Raw genomic sequence first — 18783 nt, 5'->3', positions numbered from 1 at the left:
TGATACTCGTTACTGTTTGAGTCTAGTGGCTCTGGTTGCAAAGCTTGCAAAGCACTATGACACAAGCCAGCCCCACAAAGGTGGCTGCATAATGCAAACTTTGGTTTGAAATACTTAGGCCTGGTCCAGACACACACACTATTCAGCTTTGTTAAGTGGTTCAACTTGGTGTGGATCCAAAACTGTTCAGCTTTCAGATGTAATTCACAGGCACTTGCATGGGTATAATACAGTGGGCTTTTAAACCAGTGCAACTTGGTGGCTGTAGATAAGGCCTAAAAGTTATTGCTGGGCTGTACAGGGGCAAACCTTGTCACTATTAAATTCACTAATTTAACATGAGCCACTGTACCATGATTAGAGGAGACTGGAAAACTTTCAGCTCTGAGCAGCTGTTCAAGTGTTTTACATTAAGAGGGCCTTGCTGCTGTCTTTCAATATTCTGCATCTCCTTCAGCCTGTCTGGCACCTGCATTGCTTGTTTCCTTTCCCTGCAGCACTCAAGCTCCCATCTGTCCTTGTGGTGGGCTCTCCTGGAGCTGGGCAAGTGCACTAGTCTACATCTTCCCTTTGTTTGAGCTGAATTTGAAATAACTTAGGCCCTGACACTCAGCAAGGGCTTCATTCCTAGGTGTAAGTAATAACCGTTCTGCATAACAGCCCTGGGTGCCTCTTGCCCTACCAGGCATAGCTCAGCCTTTGAAAAATATAAACTTTAATGTAAAGAAGCTGGGAGAATGGAAGGGGAAAGAAGAGCAGAACCAAGGCAATGAACCATTCCCTGCTGTGATTTTCCAGTCCTAGGGTTTGCTGCATTGCTACATTGCTACAGCTGAGTAATACCTAGAGCATCAAGCACTTCCATGGCACAAAGCAACTACTGTAGCCTTTGGGAAGGAGGGAGTACCAGGGGCATACCAAGGAGAAAGGTGACTTGGCACACAGCATGGCTGTAGCAGAACTAGACTAGGATGATCATTTGAGGCCCAGGCTGCTGTGGGATTTACTGTAGCCAGGGGCTAGCCTCTACCCCCTCCCTACACCACTTCTGTACACATACATCTACATAATTCCATTCAGTTTGTAAATGATACTCCAAGGAAAAACTTGGGAAATAAGTTATCCCCAAGGAACAGTGATACAGACTAAAATTAGTGACTGGAGCTGTTCTTCAGACAGCATCTGTCCATGGCAAAGCTTTCCCCCTACCCAGGGCACAGTATCAGTCCAGCAGGAAGGAGAAGAGTTCGGTCACGTGGGGGAAGAGCAGGTTCTCCCCCACTATTGAGGCGGCGGCTGGTTCTGGTCTTGGTCAGCAGCTGGCTGATCATCAGGAAGGGGGTTGTAGTTTGGATCTTCTTCAGGAGTGTCAAATACCAGCTTCCTGGCAGGGAACAGGCCCATCCCCAAAAGAAGTGAACAGTAAGAATTAGGTGTGAGGGATGAAAGCCACCCCATCCCTTCTAGGAACCAAATCTACTCTCAGGGACAGCTACATGTACTGCACCGGGGGGTTTCCACAGTTCTCAGTTGAGTCAGGGAAAAAGCCTATGCATTCCTGTCTACCCTCCAGTGACTTGATCCAGTTACCCATACGCTGTACTTCAGTTATCAAGCCTGGAGCTGCCCTTGTGCCATAATATCTTATTGCTCAAGTGTCCAACAAGGGCCACTTCCTTCCATGGGAAGCCTGACTCCCAGTAACAAGGGAGCCTGCGTCAAAGCATTCAAGCCGGAGCAGAGCATGTACAGATTGCCAGTTAGAACAGCAGTCTGAGGCATGTGGCGCTTTCCACAACAGAGAGGGTTGCATGTGGACAGCTGTCAGCATTTGCACTGCCTGGTTAGTAACCTGCTCGGAGACATGACCAGCCCGAGTGAGGCTGAGGTTGTCTCCCAGCACTGAGGCAGGTTAGCTATTTTGCTTTGGAAAAAAACCTTTGGAGGTGTAGATGATACATTGGATCCAGGAAAAATGACTAGAATTTCACTTACAGGAAGTCTGGAGTGAGCAGCAACTTCTTCCCTCCAGGCTGGTTGGGAAAAACATCTTCAAGGAAATAATAAATATGACCCACTGCAATTCCTGTAGAGAAGATGAAGGCAGAAGTGTTACCCTCAGACATGCCTCTTCCCTGGGGGTGGAGGGCAGCTAACTAGCTGCTCGCTGAAGTTCTGAGACAGGAAAAGAGCTACCTGTAAGCAGCTGTCCCAGGAGACAGCTGCATTGCCTCTACATACCCAGCTGGGAGAGCCCTGTGTGAGTCACCACTCTGTGTGTGAGGAGGGTGGGGGGGTGTCGCCTTTAGCAAAGGCTTGGCTTTGAATGTACTCGTGCTTTATGCTCCAAAGTAAAGCATGGCTGCAGAGAACTCTTGGGGTATGGACAAAAAAAACAGAACTGGGAGGGCAGAAGGAGCGGGGCATGAGTGTCAGCTTAGAGCTCATTTTCTTCCCATCCCCATTCCTGAACAGCCAGCTCTGCTGTGGATTCATAGGTGGCACCATCCCAAGCTAGTCGTTGGTGCCTCCTGGGCACAATACACAGGTGCCATACAAAGTGCACTTAGTTCAACAGTGAGCCTGAACTTGGGTGTCTGTGGCAATCAATCAATCAGACTAGGCCAGCTGTTCTCCTCTGAGAAAGGGCATGCCACCAAGGGTGAACCCAGGCCATGTGACGTAAACCGCTGGAGTCACGGTTGGGAGAGCTGTACATGCCCAGACACCACCCTTCCAAAGGGTGCTCTGTGTCCTCTTACCCAACAAATCAATGATGATAGAATTGCCCAGCAGCAGAGAGAATCCCATCAGAACCCAGGGCAGGAAGGGGGCCTGGAAGTTAAGAAGCCCGAAGAAGTTCATGCGGATGTAAGGGTTCCTGCGACTCCACACGTACACCAGCATGATGGTGAAAGCCTGGCCCAGGAAGAAGAGGCTTGCAAAGAGGCCGAAGAGCTGAGAGCTACAGAGTCAAGGAGAACAGCACATTCTGCTTATGCTACAGCCCAGAGCAGCAGGACAGAAGATGGGACAATCTCATAAGCCCCTGACAAATGCCTGAAGTTCTGACACATTAGTTAGATACTTGGGCAGCTGCCTAGGATTTCAGCGTACTGGAGTCCGCTACATAAGTGAGAGAGAGCCCATGCAACTCGCAACTCCTTCCATGAGGTCTGGGACACATCAATCCCTCTGCCCAGTGCTGCGTCCTCACCTTCCCCAGGTAGCAAAACCTGCACTGGATCAGTGTCATTTACACCGCAGCTACTCTGTGCTGCCTGGGGTGAGCTTGTGGCAAGAAAGGGCTGTGCACCCTCACTTCTGCAGCACCCCTCCCCCCCTCCACTTTTCCAGGACACTGGCCTCCCCTGCAGCAGAGGACAATATTCCTACACTGGACATAGTTTTTCTTTAATGAACTTAGAGAAGTGTTCCATAGCCTGGAAGAGACATGAAACTGCCTGGTGCAATAATTGGGGCTTCATCACTAGATGTTAAGCTTCCAGGGGTGTTAGTAGTGTTTTGCCAAAAACCTCTGTGCAAGATGGAAGATTGGACACGACAGGTCTCCTTAGACCCAGGCCTCATATGAATCTGTGAGCAGGGCCTGTCTGGATGCAGCTAACTTGGACAGCAAAATGAGCAGACAAGTCACCAGCTTTATCCTGCAGAAGTTCACCCCTCTCCTGTGCATGGAGACAGCCCCCATACTCACCCCTCCTTGCACCCAACCCTCCGTAACAGTGGCTGCAACAGGAATTAGTCAGCATGCCGTTCTGCTGAGGAACAGCATGTTCCACCCCAGGGCAGGCATAGCACAAACAGCGGTTATTCCCTTGGAAAACCACCTGGCTCTTCAGGAGCAATGTCCAAACTGATGGTTATTGCCACTATGGTAAGTGTCCAACCTGCTCAGCTCACAGGAGAACCCTATTTTGTTAATTCTCTCCTGTAAATCTACAGAGCATGAACTTAGTGCTAGTGGAAGCAGCCTGACTGACAGCAGGGAGTCCCAAGCCCTCTATAAAACCCTTAGAGGCAGCAGCAGGGGCTGTTCATTAGCCCCTCACCATTGCTCTGAAGGGAGTGGTTTTAATATCACCATGATTCAGTACTTCAACAAAAGAGCTCCAAGCTCTTTGTAAGTAGAATGATCCTGCTTTCCCCCAATGGGGAAGCTAGCAGAGAGAGGTCAGCTTGCCTAGGTCCCAGTGAGTCAGTGCCAGATCCCAAAATAGAAGCCATCTCCACCAACTCCCTGTACCATGCCCTCTCCACATGACCAAGCTGCCTTCCAAGGCTGTGAGGGGTAGGTAGGTAGGTCAGTATCCATGGGAAGCCCTTCCTTGCTCTTTGCTGAGGATGCCAGTTAGTGCGACACGGTAGTTTTCATTTCATGGACACTGGTCGAGTGGGATGTGGACTGAGAGGAAACTCATCTTCAGAGCTCTGAGGATTATAACTACTACCCTGGGCTAGGTCGGAATGGCTGCCCTAGAGGGAGAGAGATTCTGTATCCCATTACAATGCTTAGGAGCCAGCCAGGCCACTTCTTCAAGTTAAGTTTCATGTTTTGAGCACAAGAGGTGGACCTGACATTTATCGGCATCCAAGCCGCTCACACTTGTCCTCTGCAAGAGAGTTCTGTCCAAGATAAACCATACCCTCTTCTCAATTAGAGTCCTTTCCCTGGAAAGGAGATGGGTGGTTTGTTTCTAACATGCCAATGGCCCTAAGGCCTAGCTGCAGGTTTGCAGAGGTGAGACTGGGCTTCCCAATCATTTCCCCTGCTGTGCTCAGGGCCTCTGACTCAGTCTTGGCAGGTCAAGAGTGTGGACACCACAGATGCATTGGCATTTGCCTAGCGAAGCACTTACAGACACTGCACCTGGATGTCGGAGTCTGCTCAGCATTTGCATATGAAAATACACACAGCTTTAGGGAAAGTGCATCTTTTGATACAGCTCATTTCCATCTGGACACACGTTTAACACCCTTCTCTGAGTGCACCTTGCAACAGATGGCAGCAGGCTTCTCTGCAGAAGGAGTTTTTTGTCCTTCCCAGATATGTTTTTCTTACTTTAAAATGGTTCCAAAGCTTAAAACAATGTTCACACTAGGTACAAAAATCAGAAGTAGCCCTGGTCATGCCCATGAGCTATACCATCACAGTGCAGAGACTTACGGTACGCAGTCTACTAAAGATTCAGGGCCAAGCTGCCTTCAGCTACATGCAGGCAGCTCCTTCGTCAGTCCCACGCACTCTGGGAGCTTGGAGCTAAAAGTTTTAATTGCTGCTGTTTTCTCTAAATTACCCATATTCCAATCACTTAGACACTCCAGTGTGAGCTGTTATTGGGCAGTAACAACCCCCCCTTCCCCCCGAGATGACAGCATGGATCAGTGTAGAGATATGGGAACAGGAACCTCATAGCTCAGTAAGGTTACTTAACGTTTTTACTTAATCTGGTAAGAGCTATATGACTCCATTTCCGGTGAAGCCTACTGATCGGACAGCTTCCTGCATCCCTGATTACACAACATCCTGCCCCCCTGTCCAAATTATATGTGACCCCTCCAGATACATCAGAGCTCCTGTGATCAGTGGAAGAAACAAAAGTTAACTTTTTGTAGCTGGAGCATAAATCTTAGACGAATCCTTTCAGGGCCTGGGGAGTACGAACAGACGTGTACAACGAAAGGAATTAGCCTGTGGAGTTGCCAGTCCACCATTTGAGAGCCTGCACAGACAGAGGCTGCTGTACGTGAGAAAAGCAGGAGCAGAGACTGCATCTGTCAGCCTGGTGGCTCCAGAGTTTGTCTGCCTTGGGAAACATGAGCCTCACATCGTGCAGTCCAAGTTTTGCCACTCTAGGCAGCCACCTGTCCTACGTTATGGGAAAGCCAACCAGAATGTAGAGAGGCATACAGAAGACCTTAAGAAGGTCCTTGGTACAAGGAGTCAGTGGACTAGCAGCCTATTCACAAAGTGTCATAGGACAGCAGCCCAGAGGGCCTTGACCTACTCAAACAAACAAAGGATACTGTCATGAGAAATCCCCCGAAGAGAAACATGAAAACAAAGTCTGCAGTCCGTCCCCGAAAGGAGCCTTCCTCTAGCATTCGGCAATATCTGTACCTGAGAGCAGGAAACGAGAGGGTTTGCAGTATAGGAAACTTAACAGCTGGCTGCCCTGCATCACTGGATGAACCACAGGGGTTTGCCAACAAGCTACCACAAGAGGTTTCATGAGAGGAAGCTGCCAGCCAGCTGCCCAAGTCCCTGAGCCAGAGCAGTGAGATTCATCTTTTGTCTTGTGTTACCAGACTCAGGGAAAGAGTGAGTCACCTCTGCCCAGCGTGGCTGCAGAAACCACACTGCACTGGCCATGGACAGCACAGTTCCAGGAGCTGGTATGGCTCTGTAGTCTCTGGTGGCAGCTAACATTGCCTGCCTCACTGATATCACACTAGGCATTCCTCAAGGGGGGTTGCCCCAGCCTGACAGGTACTTTGGATGGCAGATTGAATGAGTGATGGGCTAGCTGGATCTCTTCAGCAGTGAGCTTGGCCATCTCCCATCCCAAGGCACCAACAGGCTCTGGAGCGACCCTGTCTGGGAATTGACTTTTGAGGAAGGGGAACTCTACAGCCCAGCCCCGCCCCGCTGATGATACAAGCCAACTAGATCGGGAAGGTGGGCGAGTGGAGAGTCACATTTAAAATGAAAAGGGAGCAGAAAGTGCTGCTGAGACCAAAGGATACAAAAATATCATGTTGAAAAAGAAACTGAATCCCAAGGGCCCAAAAAAGAGGAAGTTCGTGATCAGCCTCCAAATCTGTAAGAGAAGAGACAGGAAAAGAACGAGATGGACAGCCATATCTCTTCCCCAGTTTGGAAGGTCCCCCGCACCTATGTGCTTCCATACAGCCATTTACCCTGTTCGGTAATCAGCCCCACAAAACTAGATGCTTGTCTTACCCACCTCCTATGGATTCCATCTACCCTCTCAGAGCCAGACAGTCTTTCCTCCTTGGTGAGTGATATTTCCACACCTTCCCCAAGGGAAGAGACAATTTATGATCCCACCACCCAAGGCAAGACTCCTTCCTAAAGAAGAGCTTCCCCCATCCAGCCTCAAGAGACTAGATGGTCATAAATCTCACCCAACCTTCTTCTTGAAAGGGGACTGGATTGACAGTCTTAGTAGGATCTGAGTAAAACAGGAAATGGACCTAAAGAACCCACTGTGGCGTGGGGCAGAGAAGGGTGGGGAAAACACTACTGTCTGACTATAGCCACAACTCCAAACTTCTGCTAGTGGGAAAAAGTCCCACAAGGCCCAGCGGCCACTTTCACCACCAGACAGAGCACAAGAGAGTATCTGGAATAAAGAAGCTCCTCCAGGCTAGTAGGGCTCCTTGTGATAAGGAAATAGGGAAATTGGGCTGGCCTGCTGGCTCCACCTCCAGCTCATGAAATCTCTGGATTATCAGGCTAGGAAAAGAATGAAGGACTCAGTGGAAAATTGACCCCTTATAAGAAAAGAATCTCACCTGGAACTTTCTGAAAATCAGATCTGGGTTGAAATACAGCTGGAAAGGGGTGATGAATTCTAATTGCTGCAAGAAACCAAGAGAGCAACCATTTAACCTTGGAGCGAGACATGAGAAGCAGGTCATGCTGCCCTTAGTGTTGTTTATACAGCACCCAGAGTATGCCAGACTTTGTACCAAGAAACCTACCACTTAATTTTACACATGATGCCATGAGTGAGAGCATTAAGTGATGCAGAGAGGAATGGGGAGGACAAAGGATACAGCGATTAGGTCGCACAGCTACTCAGGGTTGTTATGTAATAGTATGATGGTTGACAAACCAAGGTAGTTTTTTATTTTTGGGAGGGTAGAAGGGAAGGAAGTTGGCATACAACATCAGGCAAGGTTGGAAGCGGGAAGCTTGAGGGAAAGAGGAATGGGGCCAGGACAGACACAAAGCAGCAGAGGAACAAGGGAAAGGATCAGCAGACAAATGCAGGTGGAATGGTCAGAATCTGTTTCAATGGAAGGATCTTAGTCCGAGCAATTTGGAGACAAAGGTGGAGTTTGCTGGAGACACAAAGAACCCTGTCACTGGGGGAGTGGAAATGTATGAAGTGTTTTCAGTGGGGAATGAGCCACTTGCTGCATAAACGGAGCAGTCATTCTCTTTTGGTTTTTTGCCGTGCACACTGCTCGACTTGTATCTATTGCTTCTCTGAGCCCCTTTTTATCATCCTCTGATGCTCTTTATTCAAGCAGATACCATTTGGTTTTCTGATTTTGGGTGAACACTGTGTCTGTGTATAGAATCGGAGAACTGGAAGGTACCTTGTGAGGTCATCTAGTCCAGTTCCCTGCACTCATAACAGGATTAAGTATTATCTAGACCAGCCCTTAGAGGTATTTGTCTAACCTGTAGTGTGTGAGGGGGCAAAAACATCAGCCCTCCCAAACCCATCCTACCTGCCATCCCATAAAGGACATTAAATGCAACCTCTGACAATACTGTTCATTCCAACCCCTACCCAGCAAGGGAAGAGGTGGTGATTTGCAAGGATGGTTCAGGGAAGACATGGTGAGCTGCACGCAGGACTATTGAAGCACCTTACTCCTAACAGAGTCTGGCCTCAGAGAGCATTAGATATTGCACCCTGTCTCAGGCCGGGTCACAAACTTATTTCACTGCCAGCTGATGGTGGGACAGAAAGAGAGAGTGTGCTAATAGAAAATTAGAGCAAATTATGCAAATGTTGAGAGCCAGAATGCAAGCCCACCAATTCCACTATTCGCAGAATTTAGCCTCGAACTAGGGAATAAGCGCTAGAAGAATACTGAAAATCTTGTTGCTCTTTTTTGAACTATCCCATTCCCTGCCACAGAAAGGAAACGAGGAGCAGGCAAACGCACAGACCAAATGTCCAGCAGGTAGGTGTCCCGGGCACAGCGTCTGCCTCCCTCCCTAGCACTGAGGAGCAGAGCACAGGGTACAGGACACAGCCCAGGGACCAGCCTCAGCCCAAATCCCCTCCCGGTGAGCAGGGCAGAGAACACCCAGCAACGTCCACTCGAAAGGAGCCTCCGAGGGGTCCGACCCGGGGCCGGCTGGGGAGAGCTGGTAACCCCCGGGCTGGCGGCGGGAGCGTTCACACCCCGATTGCCCACTTGGCCGCCCACAGGCGCCAGTCCCAGGGCACACGGCCGGGCCCGGAGGGGCGGGGGCTGAAACGTGTCAGAGCCCGCGTCCACACGGCAGCGCGCACGTGGGCGGGCGGCTGACTGCGGCTTTATGCCCCCCCGCGGGGAGGGCAGCTGGGCCGGGCCGCAGCGAGCTCCCGCAGATCCCGGCCGGCGGGAGGCCGCTCGCGGCCCCCTGGCCCCGGCCCCCCCCTTACCACGGCGGCGGTGGTGAGGACGCAGGCGGTGGTGTAGGCCCGCGTCACGGCCGGGATCCCCAGGTACTCCTGCGCGAAGCCCTGATAGGCCATGGCGCCGCCGGGGAGCCGGCACCGGCCTGCAGCGGCGGGTCCGGGGCGGCGGCGGCAAACGGCGCTACGGCCCCTTTAACGCAGCCATACGGCCGCAGCGACTGAGGCAGGCTCAGCCCCACCCCCAAGCCTCCGCTCGCCAATCGCTGCGCCAGGAGGAAGTGACAGACAGCGCTCACCAGCCAACCACCGCCTGCCACCCGCCTCCCCAACCCGGAAGAAACTCGCCCTGACTGGAGGGGAATAGAGCGGTCAGCGGCGACAAACCAACCACTGGGAAGCGCAGCTCTGTGGGGGTGGGACAGAGCAGAGAGTGAGGCGGCCCGGAGCCAGTGGGAGCGCACGAGTCCTGCCCCTCTTCTGGCAGGGGTGGTGGTTGTTGTGGCGGGAGGAGAGAGGGCCACGTGGCTGTAACAGGCGGCCAATCAGCGCACCAGAGAGCCCTAGCGTCAGAGCACCTAGACCAATGGGAAGAGCCCACGCGTGCACGGGGTGGGCGTGTGGAAGTGGGCGCGGCCCGGGCCCCCTGGAGGGGTTGGGACGCCGCTGAGCGGCGGCTTTTCGCCGGCTGGAGGGGCGCGGGGCGGCGCCCCCTGGAGGCCCATAGCGTGGCTCTGTCCCCCGGGCGGGACCGGCGCTTCACAAGCGAGCCGGGGGAAGGGGCGAGCCGGCAGCTGGCGACGTTCGCAGCCGCTGCAGAACCGCTCGGGACCGTTCAGGCCAGAGCCGAGGGCCGGGAGCCACCCGGGGAGCGCCCGCCTCGGGGAGCCTGGGCAGCGGGATGGCGGGGTCCAGAGGAGCGGCCGCGTCCGTCCGTGCCCGCACGAAGACCCGGCGGCCTTGTGGAGAGACTGGCCAGTCAGCGGCGACGCTGATAAACGCGCCGGAAAGCGCCTCGCAAAATAGGATCCCACCTCCCCAGACAAAAAAAATGGCGGCGGGGGGGGGGTCTACGTCAGCGGCTGCTGATGGAGAAGGAGAAGTGGGGAGTCCCTGCGGGTCGTCAAAAGAGCGAGCGGCCAAAAGAGGAACCCTGCCGAAGGGGATCCCTGACGAAACAAACTGTCCTAGGCTCGCTCTGTAAACCCATGGTACGCCCAGGCATGGAGTGCTGCCTGCAGATTTGGTCACCCTGTCGAAAAAAGGTATATTGGAGTCGGAAAAGGTACCGAGACGGGCAGCAGAAATGATACGGGGTAGGGAACAGCTTCCCTCTGAGGAGAGATTAAAAAAAGGCTGGAAGTTTTCAGGTTGGAAAAGAGGTGATTAGGGGGGAATAGGATAGAGGTCTATAAAATCATGAATGGTGTGAAAAACTGGATAAGGAAATGTTATGTACTCCTTCACATAACACAAGAACTAGGGGTCACCCAGTGAAATTGATAGGCAGCAGATTTCAAACAAACAAAAGAAAGTATTTCTTCACAGTCAACCCGTGGAACTCTTTTTGCCAGGGGATGTTGTGAAGGGCAAAACTATAACAGGGTTCCAATAAAGTACCTGGAGGATAGGTCCGTCAATGGCTATTAGCCAGGGTGGGCAGGGAGCCAGCACCATATTCTGTGTGTCCCTAGCCTATGTTTGCCAGAAGCTGGGAGTGGGTGATGGGATGAATCACTCTACCATTGCCCTGTTCTGTTCATTGCCTCTGAAGCACCTGGTATTGGCCACTGTTGGAAGCTCATGCTCAAATAAATTGGTTAGTCTCTAAGGTGCCATAAGTACTCCTTTTCTTTTTGCAAAGACAGACTAACACAGCTGTTACTCTGAAACCTGTTGGAAGACAGGACACTGGGCTAGGTGGACCATTGGTCTTACACAGTAAGACCATTCTGATGGTCTTTTATAGAACCCAGATGTTTCTGCTCCCTCCTTCCCCCCCGCTGTAACCCCCTACATCCCACTTGCCTCCCAGAGCTGAGATAGAATCCAGGCATCCTGATGGGGTTTCCCTCTCTGCAGAGTTAGTAACAAAGTAAGAATAAACATTAAACATTTTAAACCTAACCAGTGTCCCTTAAGTGACTTGCCCTTAAGATGTCAGAACATGTTAGTGTTACAGCTGAGTGGGCCTAATATTTATTTCATTTTCTTTTTTACATAGGAATTAGATACAGTGCTCGTGTCAGCTAATTGCTAAATTATCTGCCAAAAAACCTAGAGTTTCAAGTGCCTAAATAGCCCCTGGAATCATGGTTAAAATTGCCCTCCACTGCCAAAATCTGAAACGGCCTCCCTGGCTGACTTGTCAAGAACTCACCCCTGCCCTCCCAGCTCAGCCCCCCTACAACTGGAGTTATGGTCTAGGGCTGTTTTTAATAAATGAATCATTGGATGTTCCCTATGCCCCCCACCCTGCAATGTGATCCTAGCCTGGGATGGGGCAGGAGTGTAACATTCAGCAGTAAATCTGGATTCTGAACCTTCATGTGTAAAAAGGCCTTTCCAAAAAAGGGACTAGGAAAGGCCTAATAGTGCATCTCACACCCTTGTTTCCCAAGGCACCAGGGTTCTCACCAGGCAGGGAACAAAATCAGCAATGGCAAGGGGAAAGTCACTAGAATGTGCAAAAAGAAGGGAATGAGTTCTGTGGATCTCTGAAGTAGGAGGCTACAAAGTACAGACAAGTAGACTCTTATAATCCTCGGAGACGGATTTAAAACCAGGCACGCATCTGTTAAACCTTTGGATCTTTTGCAGAGGAATGAAGAAAAAGAAGCAAGCTGAAGCACGTACAACTTCTGATTCCCCATCTACAAAGGGTCAACCCCATGCCTATGTACTTAAGTCCCACTTAAACCCTGTTTAAGTGGTGCCTAGGCATTGTTCTGGCCTGCTGCACAGGGGAGAATTTCGCTCTCAATTCCTATTGCAAAGAACAGAAAGACAGATAAGCTAAAAAAAAAAAAAAGGCATATCAAACAACACGTAGGTATGAACAGCTCACTGAATTGTGTAACAAGCTCAAAGCACATTTAGGCTTGAAAATTAAGTAGGATGCAATTCCTGCTTTTCACCTCCTCACTACAGGACAATACTCGAGGGCCCACTTATTACTTACTGAGATCTAAAATGGTCTTTTGTGGCATTTATATCCTTTTCCAAGTGTCAGCAGCTATATTTTTAGTGTTATCTCTTGAAGTTTTGCAAGGGAGTTTTCTCTGCCAAGATAACCACCCTAAAAGGTGTATTAGTAACTAGTATTATTCGTATTGTGGTAGCGCATAAAGGCAACAGGTTGAGCCCCATTGGGCTAGGCGCTGCACAAACAGTAAGTTACGGCTCTTGTCCCCAAAGAACTTGCGCTCTAGAAGGTAAGAAATAATAAGTGGCTAAGACAAAGCAGGCTGGGGTGAGGTTGGGGAAGATGGGGTAACAAAGAGAATAAGAACTGTGCACAGTCAGAATTAGTGATGACAGCTCTCCAGCTGCCTAGCCAGGAGAATGTATATGAATCAAGTAATTCCAGCTGAATTTTATTAATTTTTCCTACTCGTGGATTTCAGTCTTCCAGATTCTCTGCCTGGAACAGTCTCTGAAGATGTTACTTGCTTCCCTAGAATTGCAGCTGTCCCCTGCAGCCACCATGGCAGCAATCTGGTTGTGTGATGCTGTTACCTAGATTTGCACCCTCTTTAGATTCTCTGAATGAGAGCTGGAGAGTAAACGTCTGCACCTAGATGCAAGTTTTTAGCCATGCTGCACTGATTGTCTAGTTCTAAATCGGAAGAGCTGAGTAAATTTATATAGGAACACCTTACCTGCCCACCCCCCCAAATGTAATGGCAGTAGTGTAGCACCACTGAAGCTAGCTTTAATGAAAAGGGCTACGTGCCTTTGCTTCTTAACAGTTTTATTAGATTAGCAGAGGGGTCCGAAATGACACAAGCACCCCCCCCCCGAATCCAGGCAGGGGCCTCTGAAAACTCCCCAAAGGCATCACACAGCAGCGAGGCAGAGACCCAGAGCAACTAAGTGATTTATGGAGAAGATGAAAGGCGTTTCCTGACTAGGATGCTCAGTTACAGGTGGACTCTGCACAAAACCCGAAAGGCCCTGAGGGGGCAAACGTCATCATTAATCACACTGGCGCTGGAGCACAAGAGCCAGTGAGTCTGTTGAGGTCATTCCTGCACCATAAGAACGGCAGGGCTGTTCCTAGGATGTAGTGCACTCTCGTGAATGTCATGCCACAAAAAGGGACATTACCAATATTGAACTTCACTAGATTTGTGATCAGGGCAACCAACCAGTTTGATCAGTTTGGCCTAATGGAAACCTGGCAAAAAAACCCCCCCAAAGTGGATGATACACAATGACTTTGCTCTTGGTAAAGCATTTGGGGGAGGATCGCAGGGCACGCTCTCAGGTAGCTACTCAATGTGCCACACTGTCTTGCCCCAGTGGTTCTCAACCTATTTACCATTGTGGGCCACAGGCCACATCCAATACTACATGGCCCTGAGGATGTCACATGGGCCGCAGCTCTGTGCTGATTGGGCTGCAAGTGGCCTTTAGGCCGCAGGATGAGAACCACTCTAGCCTGTTTCTGTCACCTCACAGGCTCACCCAGGCTGTTTGCCATTCACCCCATGAACCTTTTATTCCTCTGCACCTATACACACACAACATAGCACAGGCATCTAGTACCAGGAGCTTTTCATACAGGCTCAGCACATCTCACCAGCTGAGCTTCCCCCTTGCTTCCTGTTCCGTCTACTTATAGCCTCCCAATTACATCCTTAAGGCAGTGGTTACCATCTGGGTGCTCATAATTCCCCAGCAGAAAGTGTTTCGCCGCCCCGAGCGGAGCCTGCAGCCTTTTACAGGCTGCAGCAAGGTCAGCGATCAGGGTGTTGCTGCTAGCACTCTGTCATAGGGAGATTTTTTTTTTAACTGATTCTTACTAAAGAGAAAAAGACCAGTTCCTCTTGTGCAGTAGAGGGAAGGCATCACACCAGACTCAGAGGGAAATAAGTGGTTAATGTAAATGGGAAAAAGTTCACTAGAAGAATAACAACCAGACACTTCTCAACAACCCTACACTCACCCAGTGCATTTCTGAGACATGCTCCTGCAGTGTCCCTGGGTATCACCTAGGTGATGATAGCAGAGCTTAGCATTCAGTTCTTGGGGAGGCGGCAGAGAGACTGAGCTCCCTGCATAACCATTTCAAATATATTATGAAATGCCCTTTGAAATGAAGATCTGATAAAGAGCTAAGTAAACCTCTTGACATCCATTTATGCTGCAGCATGATCATGCTTTCCAGAACTCTCCAGTGGAGTCAGAACTAACATTGCAGCCATCCGGGCTTTGGCCACCGGGGAAATGGTCTGGTGTTAAGTTTCTGCATAAGAAGGTAAAGCTGTCACCAGATTCTTAATGAGCCCTGAGATGTCTTTTAAAATCTTCATTAATGGAAAATGAAGTCTTCAGTTGGGGGAGTGGTGGGGTGCGGGGAGAAGAGTCTCTCCTTTTCACTTCCCCAGCCAGCCATTTGGTAAAGAACAAAACCCAGCAGGAAAATGAGGATCATGAGGTTAAAGAAACTATGTCAGGGGAGGAATAAAAAATAAGACAAGTGGGTACATATGAAACTGAAACAGTTTGGTGATAGAAGGCCCCTAGGTCTGAAGTGCTGAGAAAGTGGGCTGTGGCCTGACAGCTCTAAGGTGGGGATACCTGATGTATTAACTGGAGTTGGACTGTGGCTTGAGTGAATCCCAGGGATGGAGTGAGGGAAGGGTGAACTTGGACCCTGAATTTAACCTACGTTCATAAACTTTGTTTTGTTGACACAACAATCCTAGTGGGAGTTTGGAGGGACATTGTACATGGTGCTTAGATACACACCATAGACAGCAGACAGACAGGAGAATTATGCCTCTTCTGTCAGGCACATCACTATGCCTTAGTTTCCCATCTGTAAAATGAATATAATAGAGAAGGCAAGTGTCTGGCCAACTCGCACCCTAGATGTAAGCGGGGGAATGGTCCCGCTATTGTGGGGAACTTTCCTGGCTTATACCCTACCCCAGCGAAATGATGAGTCCTCGCTCCCACTTCCTTTACCCAGAGGCCTGCCTGACCTCAAGGGCTCCCCTTTCACTCTCCTGTGTGGCGGAGTCCTCATAACCCCAACAAGGCTGGGCCCAGGATTCCTGGGGGGCTTGACCTCCAACCTTGTCATGTTCACTTAGGGCAGGGGCTTGGATGTCCCCACTCCGGGGTGCTCTCTCTGCACTGGATGCTTCCCTGACCCACTGATCATTACATACAATTCAAAGCAAATATAATTTATTAAACAGCAATCAATTTTAAAAAATAAGGGGAAGCACTCTTTTTTTAAGCTCTTTCTTGCTTTTTGTTTTAAAGGATGCAGGGGGAGGGAATAAGTAAATGAAGTGAGAAGATTGCCACCTAGTGTTGGAAGAAGCAAAAGATGCTAGCAGATGTAGAAATCTTAGGCCGTTTCCTATCCAAACACCAACCCTGCCTGACTTGGCTTCGCTGCTGAGTTCAGACAAGGCTGGGTGCATTCAGGGTAGTACAGCCAGAGACGGTTTTAATCTTTTCATCATCATGTCAACATTTTATGGGATTCAGGAATGATATTTTTCCTCTCTTACACATTAATACAATTGCACAACAGAGTTACACTCATTTTTGTGTGGCTCAACTCTGGCTATTTTTTATAAAGTTAAAACTACAGAGGAAAGAAACCATATTTATTCAAAAACTAAACTAGAAAATGTTGTATGTCAAGGGCTCACAGGAACAGTAACATTGTTCCGGGACTTCTTGACTGATTCCATCTCTCCGTGGCATTGTCCTATCAGCCCCCTGACCATGAGGGCTCCAGGCATAGAGCTAATGCTGCCCCCCTGCCTCCTCCCCAGCAATAACTTACAGTAGTTCTTCTGCTATTCACTGGGTCCCTTCCCCCTTTGAGGGAGGTTTGTGCAACTGCTGACACTATCTTACTGGGCAAACCCCTAGGAGTTGCTGTCCACTGAGGTTATGATCCAAATTTCTATAAAACCAGCCTGTCTGCTCAATCCAGGTCAAAGCTGTTATTAAATGGACCTTGAAAGATGCATGTTTAGTAGGTCTCTTGCAGCTGATGCACATGCTAATGGCAAAACATTTCCATCTATAACCTTTACTTGACATATTTGTGCATGAAACAAACACAATTGCACAGGAGATAGCCTTGTCAGTGGTACAGTATTACGAAACCGCATTGCAATCCTAGCGACTATTATCAGCTGCACTCAAAAGCTTTGCAGTCAGTAAATCAAGACAGAGGAAAATGTCCCTGTAGTCTAAGAGCCCAAATAATCCTTAGTGCAAGTCCACTAAAGTTACACCTGGGATAAATTTGGTCCTGCATTTCTAAATGAAATATTTCCTGAATGTGCAGCAACTTTGGGGGAGGGGGAATATCAAGCGCCTCTCTCCTGTTTAACGTGCCTCTAGTCCTTGACCCCTTGCAATCATTTCTCATGTTTTCTCTCTGTTGTATGCTTTCAAGGAACTTCTGTGTATCTCTCCAAGGTCACAGGTAAGCCAGCCCCTTCAGCAGGAGCTCAGCACCTTCCTTTCCTTTTGTGTTGGACCCAAAATAGCTAAGAGTTTGAAAACACAAAGACTGAGGAAGAAAGCCATTAGCTCTCGTCAGGCGGTAAACATGCAAACCTCAAGGAGGCACTTGAACAAAGATAAATGGGCCTGTCTCAGAGTTCATCTCTTTTGTTTGTAGTAAATTATTGCTTGTAATTCATGTTTCCTGTTCGTTAGATACCAGAGGAATTTTAAGACATGGAATCCATTTTAATTTGTTGTTACCAAAACCAAACCCCTCTCAAACCCCATCTGGAACTTGTTTCAGTCGTAGCTGTTTTGTGTTCTGTAACTATTTCAGGAACATGTCTGCCCTCTCTAATTGTTTCAAGAGCAAACAGATGATCTCTTTAAAGCAAGCAGCTCCCATTTTGCTCGGCACAGCATTCTGACAGGTCACAGGGTGAAAGTATCAATGGTGAAATAGATTTGAACATAAAGCAATAAGCAGCTTCTGCCTTGTGACGGGATGTGTAACTCCCATAAGGCACATCCCTGGGTGGCAGATAGGGGAATATTCTGCAGACGCAGGACAGCTGCAAATATCCAATAAGCAGTCACGGACCAACTGGTGGCATCTCTCAACAGGGTGCGATGGGGTAGTTGGTGGCATGGCTACCTCTGTAAAATGCCACATTGGTTCTATGACAAGAACAAGGCAAATAAAGACAGCATTAAAAAAAGTCTTGCCAGGGTGGGTGGGATTTGGTAGCCTTGGTAGGTAGCTCACCTAGGAAAAGGGAAATTCAGATTTCAAACCATGTATGTCAAGCTTGGATAGCCGACCTGTAAAACTCATTCAATAGATGTGTTCATGTAGTCAGGAAGTCTTTGCATTATTTCTTGTTTAAAGATATCTTCATTCCCATATCAAGTGTAACTCAGAGGACTAGGGCATATGTTGCTTGCAAGGAACAACAGCTTCACCTGATTCTTATACCTGGGCAAAGGCCGCTAAAGTTAAAGAAGCAAGTGGGGGATGTATGGAGGATACAAACTACAGTTACTGTTGCTGGAAATGGCACATGAAGTCTTAACAGTGATTAAAGCAGTGCTGGAAAGGATACGAAGAAAGACTTGATGGTGGAATCCTCAATTTAAAGAATCAGTCAAAAACAAAACGTAACCTTAAAAAAAATGGCAGGGCAGTGGCTTGAGCAGTGATAAGATGGTGTATATACAGGCAAAAACAAAGCCAAAAGAAGTATTGTGATAACTAAAAATTTGGTCCCAGATTAATTATATAACCAACTAGGAGAATATAAGGGAGAAAAGACAATCTACAAACTCATTACAAGACAAAATGATGAGGGATGTGAACAAGTTTTTTTATATTAAAAATGAATGTGATCTATTGCAAACAAATGGTGATTTACCCAACGAAGTCTGGAGTGATTATTTTGAAAGAGTGATGAAGGAGAATCTAAGAACATGATACTGTATTCTTAAGAAAGAGAAAATGCTAGATGAGTGGCATAAAAGTTTTGTGGTGCCCATTTTTAAACATAAAGGAGATATACTATATGATAATTATCACTCAGGTAAGCTGACATCACTTGCTACGAAAGTCTGGGAGAAGATTATTGAAAATCATCTGCATGGAACAGCTGAAATTGGGAAGGGTGAA

General features: G+C 48.8%; 1 protein-coding gene across 1 annotated transcript; it reads right to left on the bottom strand.

Annotated features, from left to right (window-relative positions):
- Positions 1–695: 695 nt before the first annotated feature.
- DERL3 (derlin 3) lies at positions 696–9634 on the bottom strand. Its single transcript, XM_077835197.1, has 7 exons — positions 9438–9634; positions 7561–7626; positions 6769–6842; positions 6049–6142; positions 2763–2958; positions 1996–2086; positions 696–1384 (listed from the first exon to the last, which is right to left on the bottom strand). The coding sequence occupies exons 1-7, from the start codon at positions 9528–9530 to the stop codon at positions 1282–1284; spliced, it is 717 nt and encodes a 238-aa protein (XP_077691323.1). The 5' UTR covers positions 9531–9634; the 3' UTR covers positions 696–1281.
- Between the last annotated feature and the right edge of the window lie 9149 nt (positions 9635–18783).

This window comes from Eretmochelys imbricata, chromosome 15 (genome assembly GCF_965152235.1).
Source record: "Eretmochelys imbricata isolate rEreImb1 chromosome 15, rEreImb1.hap1, whole genome shotgun sequence".
NCBI classification, from domain to species: Eukaryota; Metazoa; Chordata; order Testudines; family Cheloniidae; genus Eretmochelys; species Eretmochelys imbricata.
This window is presented reverse-complemented; position numbering and strand designations above follow the sequence as displayed.